This window comes from Electrophorus electricus, chromosome 2 (assembly GCF_041902795.1).
Source record: "Electrophorus electricus isolate QZ-2024a chromosome 2, ASM4190279v1, whole genome shotgun sequence".
Taxonomy (NCBI): Eukaryota; Metazoa; Chordata; class Actinopteri; order Gymnotiformes; family Gymnotidae; genus Electrophorus; species Electrophorus electricus.
The window spans coordinates 23557997-23576467 of NC_137498.1; the positions used below are offsets into that span (position 1 = coordinate 23557997).

Below are 18471 nucleotides of genomic sequence, written 5' to 3' on the forward strand. Positions count from 1 at the left end.
TTTGTAAACACCTCAAAATGTTGATAAGGGGGAGTTTGCAAGAAGCAGTATCAGGTCTTCATCCCCAGGCAATCTTCCCAATGCATCCTAACTCCTACTTTGAATTTGCAGTTATCTGGTCCTGCAATTTATAAAAATACGTGAGTTCCAAATGCAGCTCATTCTTTATAATGTAGGTGGTAGGGGATGTTTTAACCATTACAACGTACGTTAATTGCCACTTGGGAAATATTCCGAAATGAGCTTCATTTGCCATTAACTAGTCACGAGACAGATAATAATCAAACAAAAGTCTAATGTGACTATGTCTCTTTAAAATTTTCCGGATTTTCTGTAACATGACTCTCCGTTTTTTTTCGCCTCCTAGGCTTGTGCCTCTTCGTTACGGGGGCCTCCCTAGCAGAACTGCTGACGTGTCGGCTTGGCTTGTTGTTCCTATGCTTAGGCAGCCTGCTGCCCTGGAATAACTTGCCAGCATGGCTGGAATCATTTCACATTTTTATCTTTTTATTGCGTTTTTCCATGTATGTTTATCAGAAACGTCGTTGGACCGGCGGTTTTCCAACTTAAAAAGATGTGCTGACGTGGAATGTAGTAGTAAGTAGCTAGTTAACAGATGTCGGGTTAACTTTTAGCTAGCGTGCTAGCTTGTTAGCTAGCATAGCTAGCGCTGATGCTGAAAAGGCGTCTATTGAACTGGCTCAGTGACAGCTGCTATCGCATTTTGTCGAAGTACAGCAGTTTATCTTCCAAGCGAATTGTTAGTCTATAAAATTGTATATTAGTGGTAGTTGTTTCGGGTATCTCGTTTTATAAGGAGTAGTTAAAGATTTACCTAGCAACAACTAACCTAACACCGTTGGAGCATCTATCTTATCTTAGGCTATTAAAGAAGCTCCCTGCTCAGACTAGGGAGTTGTTGACTACATTATCCGGTTCTGAATTTGTTCCTGAGAAGAAAATACAGATTTCTCTTTATAGCTTAGTTTAGCGTTTAAACGTTGTAGCTGGGGACGAAGACCTGATACTGTTATCTTGCTGTCGTAACCTGCGACAGACAGCTGATCGGGATTCTGACTCGCTAGCTAACCCGCTATATAACCACTAGCTTTATTATTGCCTGATTTGGCAAGTCCTTGAGCTAACACTCGTTACAGCTCTGCAATTGAGTTGTGCCTTATGTTAGCTAGCTGTCTTACGAATTAATAATCGTTTATGAAGCACCAATATAAAATGTGATTTTCCGTGCTGATAATTAAAAAATTGGTAATCCAAAATGTGCGGTCATCACTTTTCACTCTCTTAATCTGATATCTGATTTATTAGATTTTCTACAAAGCTTCCCAGGCCTACCAGTAATAAAGTAACTTACCATATAAATGAGTAGAAAAACATTTTCATCCTAAAGTGTTTTCATTCTTCTTTTAGTGCTTCTTTGTCGGGGGAAAGCAGCCAGGGATTTCTCTGGACCAGACTGTCGATTTCTGTCTTTTAAAAAAGGAGAAACTATATATGTGTACTATAAACTCTCAGGGCAGAGGTCGGACATGTGGGCGGGAAGTGTGAGTATGAATGTTAATGATTACCTGTAGTTGCTGGAGATCAATATCTAACAGAATCCGACCATCATGAAATTGTGCAGATAACTCTGAATTACATATTGGGGTTCTCTTGTAAATAAGTTGGATTTGTCTAAAGATGACAAAATATTAAATGCAGAAAATAATGTTTCTGAAAAGCTCTGGTCATTGTGCAATGGTTGTATAATGTTTAGCCTGACCTCTGATAGTAAAGATCAAATGAACTGTATGATAACTGGGCCTAGGATAAGCCTGAAGCTCAAAGATATATTTTATATTCTGATGAAGTCAGTGTTATACATATGAGAAGATGAAACCATACATAAATGTACAAGATCAATATTGCTTGAGAATATCTCCCCCTTCACCCTTTTTCTGTAGGTTGGTAGTTACTTTGGCTATTTCCCAAAGGACTTTCTTAACATCAATCATATATATACTGAAGAAGAAATAGAAGTACCTGCAGCGGTAAGTGTATTGTTTTGGTGACATCCATTCATATACTTGGGTGTGACTAGGTCTGTTTTACATGCGATAACCTGTTAGTTTCAAATGTTTTATGAAATTCTTAATGCCCAATGGCCAGTATGGTAACAATAGGGTTGGGCTTGGTTGTTTGATTTATTTTGTCATTTGCTCAATTAAAAAAAAAAATCTGCTTTAAAATGTTCAGAAGTCGCACAGGTCAATATGTTTTACCTCTAATGTATTTTATCAAATTAAGTTACATAAATCCCTGACCACTAATTTTAACAATTGCTGACAACTGTACATTTTTTAGATGTGAATCTCCTCATGGACCTGAATTGCAACTCATATACTCACTCATGTTTAGCTGATATTGTCCACAAAGCAGCACTACTGGTACTCAAGTAACTTTTATATTTGCTTTGGATACAACAGGATGTCTTTTTGCAGTCCTAATCAGTATTTACTTAATTCTATTCATAATTCTATTCAGCAAAAGGGCCTAATCAAACCATGTTCACAAGTACAGACTTTTTTTTTTTGATGATGCTGCTTTCAGTACCAAAAACAACTGTTATCTAAATTCATTCTAAAATACTAACTTGAGAAGACCATCATAATGATATAAAGTTGCCATTTAGAATGGCTACTTAGGTAGGGCTTGTTGGTCCTAAATTCAATATTTGCATAAGTATAATACACTGCCTGGCCAAAAAAAAAGGTCACCACCTGGATTCAACTAAGCAAATAGGTAAGAGCCTCCCATTGGATAATTACTGAATGGGTGATTGTTTCAGCTGGCAACAAGTTATTTAACCCTAACTGATGCAGTGAGTAGCTTCTCATTTGTTGAACAGCCATGTCGAAAGACATATCCTGTGGTTGTGGAAAAGATGTTAATCTGTTTCAGAAGGGTTAAATTATTGGCATCCATCAAGCAGAGGAAATATCTAAAGAGATTGCTGAAACTACTAAAATGGGGTTAAGAACTGTCCAACGCATTATTAAAAAGTGGAAAGACAGTGGGGAAACATCATCTTCGAGGAAGGAATCTGGTGGGAAAAAATCTTGAATGCTCGTGATCGGTGATCACTTAAAGGTGTGGTGAAATCAAATTGTAGAAAAACAACAGTAGAACTCGGATATGTTTAATAGTGAAAGTAAGGGCATTTCCACGCGCACAGTGCGAAGGGAACTCAAGGGATTGGGAATAAACAGCTGTGTAGCCTTAAGAAAACCACTTGGCAGTGAGGCTAACTTGAAAAAACGGCTTCAATTTGCTAGGGAGCATAAAGATTGGACTCTGGAGCAATGGAAGAAGGTCTGATGAGTACAGATTTACCCTTTTCTGGAGTGATGGGCGCATCATGGTAAGAAGAGAGGCAGCTGAAGTGATGCACCCATCATGCCTAGTGCCTACTGTACAAGCCTGTGGGGGCAGCGCTATGATCTTGGGTTGCTGCAATTGGTCAGGTCTAGGTTCAGCAATGTTATGTGCCCAAAGAATGAGGCCAGCTGACTACCTGAATATACTGAATGACCAGGTTATTTCATCAATGGATTTTTTTCTTCACTGATGGTATAGGCATATTCCAAGATGCCAATTCCATGCCAGGATTCATCAGGCTCAAATTGTGAAAGAGTGATTCGGGGAGCATGAGACATCATTTTCACACATGGATTGGCCACCACAGAGTCCAGACCTGAACCCCATTGAGAATCTTTGGGATGTGCTGGAGTAGACTTTGCACAGTGGTCCAAATCTGTCATCATCAGTACAAGATCTTGGGGGGGGGGGGGGAATTAATGCAACTCTGGACAGAAATAAATGTAACATTGCAGAAGCTTGTGGAAATATGCAACAGCGAATGCATGCCGTAATCAAAGCTAAAGGCGGTCCAATGAAATAGTGTGTGACCTTTTTTTGGCCAGACAGTGTATATCTGACACAATAAGTAACAATGATTTAGTATGCTCATTAACCTGATACCAAAGAGTGCGGCATCTGTATGTTGAGCTAATTTGCAAACTTGTTTGAAATGGAAAGATGGGTAGATTCCTTTGTCATTGCAAGAGTACAATGAAATTAAGTCATTAAAATAAAATTAAATTAAAATGTGAGTCCACGGAATAGACTTGTGGATTTGCAAGATGTGACTTCTAAGACTTTCAAGCCTACTAAGATCATAAATATTTGAACAAAATAGCTTCTATATTTTTATCTTGCAGGGTGGTGGTGGGGGGGTATCCAATGTGGGTACTTTATCGGAGTGAGGCTTCATATCAAGGACACTAGTCTTATTTAAGCATTTTGGTAGTAATATTTTTCTTTCAATGTTTTTCAGGAAACGGACTTTGTCTGCTTTGACACTGGACAAGACAAATTTGAAAGCTATAATATTGATTTGTTATTAAACAGCTCATTGTTATTAAATAAAAGTGATGAACAAAATGAGGAGCGAGAAGAAATGGCTACAAATAAAAATGCTGGGATTACTGCTAAAGATGTGGAGACATTCCTGGATGAGTCTCTTATTGATACAGATGCCATGAACTTTAAAGATTCTGAACCATTGTATAAAGAAAGTAAAGATGTGCAGGCAGATTATACAGAAGATGTCAATGATTTGGAACCTGCTGGACCTCAACTGCCATTAGAAACGGCAGCTTCAGATACAAAGGATAAAATGTCTCTCATAAAAGACACTGCTGAAAGCCAAGAGCAGAGTGTTCAAGGTGCAGATCTGGAGGAAACTTTAACCAAAGACATTGCAGATGAGCTTTTACCTAAAGATGCTGGTGTTTTACAGAAAAGTGACCCTGTCACACAGGTGGAAGCCATGCCTGAATTAAAAACGACTCTAGGCACAACATTTGATGCTGTTGTTTCTGATAATGAAGACACATGGAAAGTAACCCCCTCTTACAATGAAGAGGAAAGCAACAAATTAGTTGACCAACCCAGTGAACAACTAGAAGAAGGTCAGAAGGAGCCAGCCCTGCTTTCTTTGGCTGATCCGGCTGAGTCAAAGGGTGAAGATATTTCATTTCAGCCAACAGCAGCGTTACAGATAGAAGCCACAAAGGCAACCAAGGACATGTGGTCATCTTTAGGAGACACTGTTTTTAAAATTGTAAGTGGAGGTGAGAGAACTGATCTACCTGATGACAATGATGATGAGGAGGAGGAGGAGGAGGAAGAGGATGAGGAGGATACTGAGACAGACAAAACTGAGAATAAGGCACTTCAGGTTCAGGACTCAGAAACAACCGAAGAAACAGATGAAATAAAAGACTCCAACAGTGATTTTGGGAAGGAGGACTCTATTACATCAAATGCCACTCAATATATTGAAATGCCTGAGCAGGACTCCAAAATATTAAAATATGACAATGAAGCAGAAGAGATTGAAAGCAATGACAAATCAGAACTCTCAGAAAATACTTTAGATTTGGATAAGACAGAGAGTGAGAATAATGAAAAATCAGAACTATCAGAAAATACCTTATATTTGGAAGAAACAGAGAATGAAAACAATGAAAAATCTGAGCTCTCAAAAAAGAATATAAATTTGGATAAGGCAGAGATTGAGAACAATGAAAAATCAGAACTCTCAGAAAATACTTTAGATTTGGATAAGACAAAGAGTGAGAACGATGAAAAATCAGAACTCTCAGAAAATAGGTTAGATTTGGATGAAACAGAGAATGAAAACAATGAAAAATCTGAGCTCTCAAAAAAGAATATAAATTTGGATAAGGCAGAGATTGAGAACAATGAAAAATCAGAACTCTCAGAAAATACTTTAGACTTGCATGAGACAGAGAATGAAAACAATGAAAAATCTGAGCTCTCAAAAAAGAATATAAATTTGGATAAGGCTGAGGTTGAGAACAATGAAAAATCAGAACTCTCAGAAAATACTTTAGACTTGGATGAGACAGAGAATGAAAACAATGAAAAATCTGAGCTCTCAAAAAAGAATATAAATTTGGATAAGGCAGAGGTTGAAAACAATGAAAAATCAGAACTCTCAGAAAATACTTTAAATTTTGATGAAACAGAGAATGAGAATGAAAAATCTGAGCTTTCAAAAAAGAATATAAATTTGGATAACGCAGAGATTGAGAGCAATGAAAAATCAGAATTCTCAGAAAATACTTTAGATTTGGATGAGACAGAGAATGAGAACAAAAAATCTGAGCTTTCAAAAAAGTCTTTACATTTGGATAACGCAGAGATTGAGAACAATGACAAATATAGACTCTCAGAAAATACTTTAGATTTAGATGAGATAGAGAATGAGAGAAATGAAAAATCTGAGCTCTTAAAAAATAATTTAGATTTAAATGAAAGAGAGATTGAGAACAAGGAGAAATCTGAACTTTCAAAAAAGACATTAGAAATGGATGAGGTACCTGCTGATGCTGAATCTGAACTTGACACTCAACCATATAATTTAGAAGATAAGAAACCAATGCTGGACAAACCAGTTACAGAAGAGGCAGTAACAAACAACATGGAGTTACACAAACCTGAGGATCTCTCCAAAGCACATGCTCGAAATTCACCACAGTTTGATGCAAAGAGAGATGAACAGATTGACAGAGTGGAAAATGACGACCATTTATTTGAAGACACACTGAAAACAGAAAGTAAACCTGAACCCGAAGACGATCTTGATGCTTATGAAGAGAATGAAGATATTGACGAGTTACTAGAGGATGAAAATGCTTTATACTCCACCAAAACTGAGTTCACAAATGAGGTAGAAGAATCTATGGAAAACAGCAAAGTTGAAACTGAACTAGAAGACACAAAATTGGCCCATCCTAAACAACCTGCTGTACCCCAAAAAACAAATGAAAGCACACAAAAACAAACTAGTGAACATATGAATGCAAGTGTGGTAACATCTTTGGACATGTCAGTGCCAGCATATGATGAAGAAGCTGATACACAGTCTACTGAGGTTGATGATGCAGATAAAATTAAACAGGATACTACTCCCAGTGAAGAACCTGAGTACCGAGACAGTGTGCTGAGACTCACACTGTTAAGAGACCACTTTAAGGATGATGATATGGAACGTCTTCAGCGGTACCTGGACCTGAAAGACCTCTTCAAAATTGAAGCTATGTTCACTGAGTTGGATCAGAAGCTAAGGTCGACCTTAGAGTCTGACTCAGAGACTGGTGATGACAGGGAAAAGAAACTGGAGAGCATCTTTGAGGCTTCTGACACCACCATACTTGATAACATAGAGATAATGCTGGATGCCCGGAAGCAGAAGGCTCAGGACCGTGGTCAACAGATCAGCCTAAACATGTCTGATGATGAAGCTGCCATCTTGGATGATTTTCAGGAGTTTATTTTCTATTTGTACCAGAAACATTCTGCAGTCAGTGACAGTGTCCCATTGGTTGAGGAGGGCCATGCTCACTCTGAAATGGGTAAGGCATGTCCTCAGAGTTGACTTAGCTTTAATTACACTTGAATTACAAGGTAATTTTGTATCATGACTGCTCTGATATAGGAGAGCAAAGACTAGTCCTGCCAACATCATGTAAACTAGCCTAGAAATAGGTATGTGTAACACCCCCTCTCGCATTGCTCTATTTTTTTGTGGCTGCCGGTCTTTTTCATAGCATAATAAGCTGCAGGCAGCATACATCATGTTACTGGAGCCTGCCATCTTCAGGTTTAGAGAACTCTGTTGCCAAAAGTGAAATGCACAATTGATCTATTTGTGGAATTTACATACCCTTTGTGTTTTGTTTTAACAAACAGCATGCATAATAGCATATATAAACTCTCATGTTAACTTGGGGCATATTGTTAGGGCCAGACATCTCTTATTTGAGTCCTGCATGTTGCATAAAAACTGCTTTCCACATTGATAGGAAAAGGGAGCACAGTCTGAATTGGAAGCTGTGAATTTGTTGATCGACTGAGCAACCTTTTTAAAGATTTGGGGAACGTAGCAGATATACGTGGGTGGGTGGGTGTGTGTTTCATGTTTTCCAGTGCATTAGAAAACTAATCCTGAGCAGATGCTTGAACTAAATCATAACTACAAGTTTTGTTAGCATATGCATCATAGAAAAATAAGGCATAGATGATCATAGCAGCATGTTGTGTTTCAGAGAATCTGCTTGCATCTGAAGAGGAGGAGGATGCAGCCAAAAATATCCATATTTCTGAGGTTACTGAAACTCCCAAGGTCCATGAACAATCTAACAAGATTTCCAGTGTAAATGTTCAGGAGGACAACAACTATAGCCAAGACATGAGTCTTGAGGAGGATGGCGGCCATTTCAATAAAAATAAAGACATTCAATTAGACTTTAAAGAGAGAGAGGAGATTCAGAGAGGACCACAAGCTATTTTGGAGAATCCTGTGGACGTAGCATTTGGCTTTGAGATGGAGCCATCTTCAGGTTTGTTTGTTTATTTATAATCATGTTATAACTGACTTTTTTAATCTAATATTTTGTATTTGTAATTTTCAGGTTCATTGGGGTCTCCAAGGGCCTCTGATTTCTGTGACAATAATGCCAACTATGACCAAGCAAGTGCATCAATCTCAGAACGCCTTTGGGAGTTGGTTGTTCTTGGCTTTGGATTTCTTGGATTGTATTCAGAAACTGTGAGTAAAAATGTTATGGTACTCTGTTTATTTTTACATGGCCAGGCATTTCTGTACTTTAAGAATTGTTTGGAATTGTAAGTAAGAGGAAATGTGAGACGTTTGGCTATTGGCTATTGTTAGGTCGCAGCTGTGACGTATGTTGTGATGTCAAAATTTTGTTCCAATGTTGACGTGTTATAAAGTGCAGGTTGAAGTACAGGCTTTCGTTTGGCAGGCCAACGTGTTTTGTTTGTTTGTTTGTTTTTAACAGTTGGCGTAGACGTATTATATGAACTATTTAGATTGTCTTGATTAGTGTTAGTGAAGAATAACTTGCGATTAAGTTACGTTTTAATGGTCTGTGACAGGATAACCTTTAGCAGCTAAACTAGCCAGCTTCCTATTTGGCTAGATAGCCTAACTGTTTAGTTTCAGCGTTTGATATGACGGGACTTAGCTAGCTAGCAGTCCGCCATTTAGCCAGTGTCAGTGTATATGAGCGTCTAAATCAGTTTCAAGCGACAGAAGTGGCATGGATTCGGAAGTGATCCATACTTCTAACCCGTCCGGAGTACTTAACCAGTGGACTAATATAGACGTCGTTTTTCTGTCGGGTTTTCAGGAAGTAAGGTGGCATGTTTTCTAGTTAGCTAGCAAGCTAGCTAGGTTAGCTACCTATCTCGGACAGCTAGTTAAACATAACACCGCTATTAGCAATAATTCAACCCTGCTTGAGGAAACACATATTTGTAGCTGGAATAGTTTCCCGATGAATAAAACAACCATTCAGCTAGCCATCTGTCTGGCGTTATGTTTAGCTTCAGAATGTCCATGGCAAATGTGTTTCCGCATTACGATTGAGTCTCGTCTAATATGTATATTTAGGCGTAATTTACCAATACTTGTTGCACTGATGTAAAATGGCTAAAATAAGTAATCCACGACCACACAATGGAATTAGATTTGAGTGCACCGGGGTTAAAAACATTGGGAACTCTAGCTAATCTTTGGATAACCAGTTTATACATTTGCAGTTGCAAAGGACCCTTGCCAAAGGATCAAAAATCTTTTATAAATATTGCAATCTTACAGTATTCCCTTGTGTTCTTTTTAAATTATTTTATGATTTTGGTGATTTTAGAATTTGATAGCTAGTCTAGCCTTTTTGGTTAAAAGTAAAAAACAAATACACAGTCTAAAAATAAATCAATGTTATAGTAAAGAGTATTGTAATTAGTTGAATTTTATATGTTGCCTAACATTAATATTCACCTTCTTTAGAAGTTAATGTTTTTAAAGGTTACTTTATCTTTGTGGGTCTTCTTCTAGCTGATTGCTGCCCTGCCAGAGGAATGGCAGCCAGGACCCACGTTCCACGGACTTCCCTGGAAGCCTGTGGTTGTAACGGCTATTGTTGGAATCCTCACTGCTCTAATGTTGATCTGGAGGACTGTTCTTGCTGTGAGATGTTCTTTTAATGTCATTATTATTCTCGTTCTATTCTGACAGATGATGACCCCTAACCTACTTGCTCTCTCTTAACCCTAGGTCAAAAGCAGAACATACCTATGTAAGTGTCTCCTCATCTTCTGTATGTAGTAGTTCTTGCATCATACTTTTGCCATTATATCCCAACTTCTTGCCTATTGTCTTATGCCAGATCTTTTTTTTTCTTGTTTGCTAGTAACTGAAAAGCAGCTTTCAGAGAGGATCCGACAGCTTGTTCGTGAGAAATCCGATGTCCTCCTCGAAATAACTGAACTGAACAATACGGTAAAATTATGGTGACCTTTTCTTTCAAATCAAGAGTTTTGGCTACTGAGGGTCAATAGAGATTTAGTAAATTGAGATTTTATCAATTTTGCTTTTTTGTCATTTTTAGATCAAGCAACATGAGGAAAAGCTGAAGGATTCAGAAAAATCCCAGTCTTCTATGCAGGAGCAATATGAAGACCTTAAGGTTAATCCTCAAATAATTCTTGTTGGATGTGGCAGTGAGTCAGCCTAAACTTGGTCCAATTAAATCCAATCAAATTTAGTTATATAGCGCTTTTTACAACAGATGTCACAAAGTAGCTTTGTGGACAAATGTCCAAGTCCAAGCCCACAGTGAACAAGCCAAGGGTGACAGTGGCAAGGAAAAACTCCCTAGAGCATGAGGAAGAAACCTTGAGAGGAACCAAGACTCAAAGGGGGGCATCCTCCTCTGAACAGTAATAGTTACCACAATAGTAACAATTTTAAGAGAAAAATAAATAGTAATAAAATGGAAAAAGCGATTAATGTCTTAGTCTGGTCCCAATGGTGTGCGTGTGTCTGAAACCCATCCCACACAAGAACGTTCATAAGGGGCAATGGAGAAGTAGTTGGCTGGAGTGGAGGTGTGGTGGGCTGGAGACAGGGGTCATCAGGGGGATGTGGGAGTAGCTATGGCAGCTGAGACAGGTTGAGGGTCAGTGACATTGACATCAGTGGTAGGTGTACCTTGGCAGAAAGAGAGAATAGTTTATTAGGCATGTCCAGGTACGAAGTTGTGTAATTTAGGGAACTGTAATGTGCAAAGGTTTTATTATGGCAGCACAGCTAAAAGGATAGAGCCAGAAGGAACCAGAGGCATTAGGGCACCTTGAAACATCAGCACTGCCGCTCTCAATCGACAAACGTGCATGTTATTTTTGCAGCATATCCTGTACTACCACAAATGTGATGTAAATGTAGTCAGTGTCATATTTAGTCATTTAACTTCCTACCCACACTTCTTCTGCTCTGCAGGTACATTATGAAGAGCTCAGTAGACAGAGGGAGGAGCTGTCAGTTACTATTTCTCATCTTGGCCAGAAAATTTCAGATACACAGGAAGAGAAGAAAACTCTGAACGAAAAGGTATTTTTTGTTTTCCCTCTGCTTTTGAAAAACATTTCTCTGCTTTTGGAAATAATTTTTGTAATTTAGAATTGTGAAAATTGTTTGTTCATTTTTAATAAAGGTGATCATAATGCGGCAGAGAATTGAGAAGTACCAGAATACACTAAAACTCTATGATGAGGAGCGTTCAAAGGTACGCTTCACAAATAAAATCTTGTATTCAGTAGTTTTGACCAGTGTCTCCACATTGAAGCTGGGTATATGACACCGGCATTTGAATCATGGTTCTCTTAACTTTGATATTACAGATATATATGAAAAGGAATCATTTTCTTCTGGTCTCTTATCAATGGTTTAGGTTCAGGTCCTTATGGATGAGGCTAAACTCAGGGAAGATGCCCTAAAAGCTCAGGTGTTCTCCTTTGAAAAGGACAATAGTGCCTTGAAGGAACAGAAGAAATCTGTAAGTAATGAGACCTGGTCAGATTTCCATGCAAGTTTAATTGCATACATGTCATGTCCTTTTATGTACTTTATCCATGCAGCTGTTGCGTGATGCCAACAATTGGCAAGAGAAACACGACAAGCTCAGTGAGGAGATCAGAGTGTACCATAAAACACGGAAAGATTTAGAGGACTCCCTTGTGCACAAAGAGAATGAAATTGATGTGAGTTCAGTTTCCATAAATTCCATCCTACGTGTCTTTAGAAAGCCATGATGGGCTGTTCTAGCCTCTGTAATTTAAAATGCACCATGTCTAAATATTGTAGGTTCTGTCCAGCTGCATTGCTGAGCTGAAGGGCTTTGAGGTGTGTGATGCTGTAGAGCTACAGAAGGGCGATGCTAAGTTAGCCAATGGGGAAACAGGTGGTGAGTGGTCTGTGATTTTGCACTTGGAAAACTGAATTATCTTTTTTGGGGGTGGGGATCTGTCCTACACTGATGTGTACCCTCTATTCCTTTCAGACAAGAAGGGTGACCCCATTAAATTGCGTCTCAAACAGATGATGGACGTCTCAAGGGTGAGCCTGTGTAGGGCTCACATTTATACAAAACTGACTTTTGTATATATTGAATTTTTTTTTAAAGGTTGATTGTTTCTTTTTTCCCCTCCTCAGATCAAGACCACTCTTTCTGTTATTGAGGATGAACGGAATCACTACTTGGAGAACTTTTTGGCAGAACAGAAAGCTAGACAAGAACTCGAAGGTATGTTCATTATTTTTTACTTGGGTGAATGTCGTGTTTGGTCCTAGGATTCTGTAACTAACACACTGCACTTTTCCAGGTCAATTTCAGAAGGTCGTACATGACCAAACAAATCTCAAAAATGAGAAGACCCACCTGGAAAGCCAATACAAGAACCTCCAACAGAGACTTGAAATTACAACTGAATTGTACCAACAGAAAGAAAATGCATTACAGCAGTAAGTGCCATCTGCAGATTTCTAAAGTTTGGTGTGCTACTTGTGAAGAATATAAATAAAGTAGCAGCACTGCAGGTTACCAGCTGCGGTACATTTTCATTCCGTATTGGTGTACATTTATGGGCTTTTAATAATGAGGACTAAAGGAAAGAATTACAATGAGCTGAAATAACAGTGAGTCACCAAATATGCAAAAATGAGCTGGACTGGGAAAGATTTTGTTGTGCAAGTCATTTCAGCATATACCATGTAACTTTGTATGGTAGTGGTGTCAGCACTGCTCAGTGTTTACACTCACCTCACAGGAAGCTGACCCAGGAGGAGCTGGAGAGGCGTGAGAAGGAGACCAAGCTCTCTGAGGTGGATGGCCGGGCCTTGCAGGCTGAAGAGGAGCTGAGCAGCCTCAGACAGAAAGTGAAGGACATGCAGGAAGAAATGCAGCAAAATGAGCGAACCCTAAAGGCGGAGGTGAGGCACCTGTTTGGTTTTGGGTCTTCTGCTATCTTCTTCCATGTGGTTAAGATGTTGGCCCATCCCATTCTTTGCCATGGAATGTTATACAAATGTGATGTACTAATATTTGTCCAATTTATATATATATTTTAATAGATTGCCGTCCAGGAAAAGAAAGCTCATGAGAACTGGGTAAGGTGTATAGATTAATGGTAAATTACAGAAGGCTGTATTACATTATCAGTGTATAATGTGTGTGTGTGTGTGTGTGTACATACACCCTCCGCAGTTAAAAGCTCGTACTTCTGAACGAGCTCTGATAGAAGAGAGGAGAGAGAGTGCCAACCTTCGTCAGAAGTAAGTGAATTTAGGTTTGTCAGAGTCTTGTGCAGTCTTGGTTGGTCTGATCTCATGAGCTGCATTTCTTCCTCAGGATTGTGGAATGCAGTGATAAAATGGCTGATTTAGAGCATGCACTGTATAAATCCGGACCTTCAGATCGCCACATAAATCCCCTGCGGATAGGTAGGCCACCCCCCCCAAATTCCTGTCTGCTTTTTAGTTCTTCGTCTCATTATTGTTTTGGACGTTACTTTTGTTACACTTCTTCTTGAGAGCTGTATGCTGTTTGTTGTTGCTTTCTGAAACCTGCTCCTTGAAGCAGTTTTGTTTTGTTCTAATTCACTTGCTGTATTCTAGTAATTGTTTTTAATCTGGTATGATTGATATGTTTGTTGGCAACATTGTGCTGGTATGATCTAAAACAGGTGATTCATATGGGCCATCCCCTGTGAGTGGGGGTGCTCCATCTCCACCTTTAATGATAGAAGCTCCTGGACGTCCCCCTTCTGCTCCTGTGGGGCGAAGAAATGAGCCATTTGGTGAGTTGGCTTGTCAGTGTCCCATCCTTTCTTCTTACCTCATTCCAGTTCACTCTGATCCCGGTCATGTCCCTCTTTCTTATTCGTCCTGCACATGCTGCCTTGCTGGATTATACATATTCTCTAATTGGTCTTTGTTTCATGTTTTTGCTTTTATGCACTTATAGCCTTTTCTTTATTTTCTTTTTCTAATGAGCATCATAAAATCTCAGATCTTTCCCACACATCACCCCGATTCTTTTTGCTTGACATCCTCTCTTCTCCACGTTGTCTTTTCTTGTTCCTAATGCAAGAATTATAGTATTTCTGCACATTTTTATATCACCATTTAGGCTTACTGGCATCAGTTCCTTCCTAATCTTATAGATGAAAATTTGCTAAATTAAATGTTTAATCATCAACAATTGATTATTCTTCCATTTCATTGGCTTAAAGGATTTCCATGTCATTTTACCATTTTTAAGTTGGCTGTCTAACTATAACAAATCTCATGGTTTAATTGCATGGTTTAGACAAGACAGTTAAGTAATGTAAGATTTTATAACTTCACTTAAGGTCCTGTGAGAATTGTAAATTATGCTTGCAGTTGCTTCTTGTGATATAGACCATCACTTAGGAAGCTTAATTGGGTGCTCTGGTTGCTATACCAGGGAGCTGGCTTTTTGTTCCCATGGTCAGAGCTCATATTTACCTCCTGATGGACTCAGGTGCGAGTGCTTGGTATGGTGGCTGCCTTCAGCCTTTTATACATTGTGTCTGAAGTGGGATTACAGTGAGGCCATCAGGAGCATGCCCCAGGTTGATGATCCCAACCCTGCTGTAAGGGGAGGGTGTAGCCCAGTGTGAGGACCCCTGATGAGGGGCATGGGTGTGGCCCTGTTGCAAATGGAAGTTGTGCACAGAGGGACATATGGACAGTGTTACGCAGAGGGGCATTCCCCAGAGGTGAAGGCACTGTGATGGAGACCGTCATTCTCCAAAGTGGAGGATGGTATAATGGAGACTGTCACTTTGGAAGGTTAAATGGGTGCTCTGGCTGCTACGCCAGGGAGCTGGCTCTTTGGTCCTGTGGTCACTTCCTGTCGGAACCGGGTTCGAGGCCTGGGTAGGCCTTCAGCCTTCAATATACATCTTTAATATGAATTTGAGAGAAATCCTATCCCAAGCTTGTCCGGTATTGAGATTGAAATACAGGTCCTGGCTGTCAGTTGACCACTGGTTCAACCTTTTCTCTGTCAGGTCCACGATCTACTCCTGACACTGGACGCTTCTCTGACCTTGGCCACCCGCTACAACCTCGACCAGGTATACAGCAACTTATTCAAGTGTCCCCTTATCAGATCAGTCACATATTAGGAAATATTTGGTTTCAAAAAGAGCTCACTTGAATCCATTTTGTTGTCCTTTTAGAAATGTTTGCCCCTCGCACATCGTCTCCTTGCGCGCAGGACAGCACGGTAAGTGTACTGATAGCACCAGATTTTTTTTAGGTCTTTGTGTATTTGCCCATATTGCCATTCATCTCAGTTTCAGTATGTACAGGGAAATGGGCTTTCCCCTTAGTCATTAAATGTATATTTCTTCCCCTTTATTCTCGTGGGTGTGTTTGCTAACAAAAGTTGACAGCCCAAGTAGAAGCAAAGACTGAGGCCTCAGAGCAGGCCTGCGCTGATACTACAGAGGCAGTGAGTATAGCATTAGGGTGCTGGAATATGAAAAGGGTGTATGGATGTATAGTCTATGCTTCTGCACAATAAAATTAAAAAAAAGCCCTATAGGAGGTTGCTGGTTTTGCACTACTTTTTGTGGATGCCCGGGTGAACTCACATAGCTGTTAACATACAATTGTACACCTGAAAGAAGTGGTATTGTTTTGCCTGGATTCTTTCTGCAGCACACCTAACAAACATTGTGTACTGGTTGTTCCTGTTCCCTCTGTCCGAACAATCCTTCATTTCTTTCTGTTCGCGGTGCATCTTCAATCACTGATACGTGTGGGATTCCTAACCAAACTCCAAACAGCTTAGGTGCATATGTGCATGGCTGAAGTTGTTTCCCTGAGCTCAGTTCAGTTTGTGGAAAGGAATAAAGTGAGCAGTCTCATGAAGAATCCTAATTTTTACTATTTCTTTATTTATTCAATTATTTTTTTAGTTTCAACTCTCGAAGTCCCAGAACCAAGGATTATTTCTACCATCACCTATCAGGGATTCTCCTGGCCCTGCTTCAAATCCCCCATCAAAGGCTTATGGCTCCCAACACATTGCTGGACCGCTTCCGCCTCCATCTAATGGACCACTTCCTCCAATGAGCCGCCCGCCCAATGGCCATCCACCCATAATTTCTTCTGGGCCACCTGATGCAAGGTTCAGACCACCTCACACAGACTCCTATGGGTCTCCACCTTTGCGCCCATTTGGACCTATCGCTCCAGCTTTTGGTAAGAAATGTTCACCCACTGCACTCTGAGCGCCTGAATAAGCACATTGCAGAAACTCACCCCTTCCACTCTTTTTAGCCCGAGGGCTGCCACTGAGAGAGCTCCCTCCTATGGGACCACCTCCACCACCGTTCGGTATGCATGACTTCCCGCCAGACTTTACCAGACCTCGTGATCTGCCATTCCCACGTCTGCCCTTCGCTCCTGGTTCTCTGCCACCCCCTGGAGCCATGGTCCCACCACCATTTGGTAGCCGTGAGCTGCGTGGACCCGTTCCATTGATGTCTCACCCCCCAAGGGGCAATGAGGACATCATACAGGCTACTGGTCATGCCACAGAAGGCCCATCGCAGCAGGGGGCTGCCCAGGACACAACCACCTCTGTAGTGGCTGAGCCTTAAGCTAGTAGCGATCACAAACCAGTAAAAAAGGCCACATGCCCACTACTGGACTTCATTATTTTTCTATGTTGAACAGCATTTGAAAACCCTTAAAAATAATTTCCACATTGATGCATCAAAAAAGTCAAATCATGCTCTACGTCATAGTATTTCAACCACATCTTGGTCAAGGGGACAAAGTTTTGCCACTCTTGGTCCAGGTTACTGTGCAATAACATTTTCTATTTTTTTTTAGGTGGTGGTGTTTATGATTTTTATTAGTTTTTTTCTTATGCTTTTCTTTGATTAGGTTGTGAAAAGGAAAATAAACTTTCCTATGGAAATGTTTTAAAATTTTTTGGATGAAAAAACAAAATTCGGCCATATTCTTATGCAGGTAATATCCACTACATATCCAGTGCTGTTGCTTCAGTGAATTGTTTAGGGTAATTGTGTGAAATTTTAGAAACCGAATAACTTATTTTAACACACTTCCTGATTTAACCAACTATTGCAGTTATGTGACGTCCCTGACTCGAAGAAATATCTGAAAAAGACCTCTGCCTGTTTTTCTCTATTAATGAACAAATGCTCCATTGATTTGTTGCCTTTGTTGATCAGAAATGGTGTAAATTGGACAATGCATTGAAAAGTTAAATCGCCAAAATGTCAACAAGGAATTATTCATCAGGTCATCTATTTTTGTAATGTTTAATTTAGCGTATTGTTCTTATGATTTCTTTTCCTAGTGAAAAGACACATACTTGCTGTCATATTGACAAAGTATTAGTACATTTCCCTCCCATTTCTGTGTGTACAGTAAAATTCATATGAATCAGAAAACAAATGCAGTGCAGTGTGCTGTAGGATTGAACTGAATGTGTCTGCATTTGATGCTGTTATGCTAGTTTATCTTTCAAACATATTCTTATACAGTACTTGCATAGCAGTGACATCACAGAATATTTCCTGTACCAGAACTGCAGAACTCATGGATTATATATGGAAAAATTTCTGGGTTGAACTTTCAAATTTCACTTACTGAGAGCATTGTTTTTCTTGTCCAAAACATTAAAGTAAATGTATTCAGGGAATTAGAAGTGTCTGTTGTTCAGAACAACTACTTGTAGTGAAATAGTATCAAATGATCAAATAAAAATGATTTGTTGTGATTATGTAGAATGTGTGCAATCCTAATGAAACTGAAGTGCTGAACAGAAGGTGTTTTTGATGCCGTATTTGCCCTGCAACTTTCTGCTGTAAGTCATAAATTTAGCTGAAATTACATTCTACTTAGTTTGATTCCAAAGAGTTACATACATGAATTTATAATATGAGGCTTTG

General features: G+C 39.5%; 1 protein-coding gene across 2 annotated transcripts; it reads left to right on the plus strand.

Moving 5' to 3' along the window:
• The first annotated feature begins 272 nt into the window (after positions 1-272).
• On the plus strand, positions 273-18299 carry mia3 (MIA SH3 domain ER export factor 3). Of its 2 annotated transcripts, XM_027001443.3 has the most exons (28): positions 273-597; positions 1429-1562; positions 1962-2048; positions 4394-7502; positions 8196-8489; positions 8562-8698; positions 10010-10141; positions 10229-10250; positions 10365-10453; positions 10563-10640; positions 11453-11563; positions 11667-11738; positions 11904-12008; positions 12091-12213; positions 12317-12416; positions 12513-12568; positions 12665-12755; positions 12835-12973; positions 13279-13441; positions 13583-13618; positions 13716-13783; positions 13860-13951; positions 14194-14307; positions 15547-15612; positions 15718-15764; positions 15927-15992; positions 16462-16747; positions 16826-18299. In XM_027001443.3, exons 1-28 carry the CDS (start codon positions 477-479, stop codon positions 17146-17148), a joined length of 6261 nt encoding a protein of 2086 aa, XP_026857244.2. In that variant the 5' UTR covers positions 273-476; the 3' UTR covers positions 17149-18299. The 2 variants fall into 2 exon arrangements, with proteins under 2 accessions (XP_026857244.2, XP_026857253.2); XM_027001452.3 differs by lacking the exon at positions 15927-15992 and having other exon boundaries at positions 462-597.
• The last annotated feature ends 172 nt before the right edge of the window (positions 18300-18471 follow it).

What these genes read in the sequence shown, in the direction of transcription:
- mia3 (XM_027001443.3), top strand. Translation starts at nt 477, where the DNA reads ATGGCTGGAATCATTTCACATTTTTATCTTTTTATTGCGTTTTTCCAT. An exon ending in AGCCAATGGGGAAACAGGTG is followed by an intron (nt 12,417 to 12,512) that starts GTGAGTGGTCTG and finishes TATTCCTTTCAG; the next exon opens with ACAAGAAGGGTGACCCCATT. An exon ending in AGCTAGACAAGAACTCGAAG is followed by an intron (nt 12,756 to 12,834) that starts GTATGTTCATTA and finishes GCACTTTTCCAG; the next exon opens with GTCAATTTCAGAAGGTCGTA.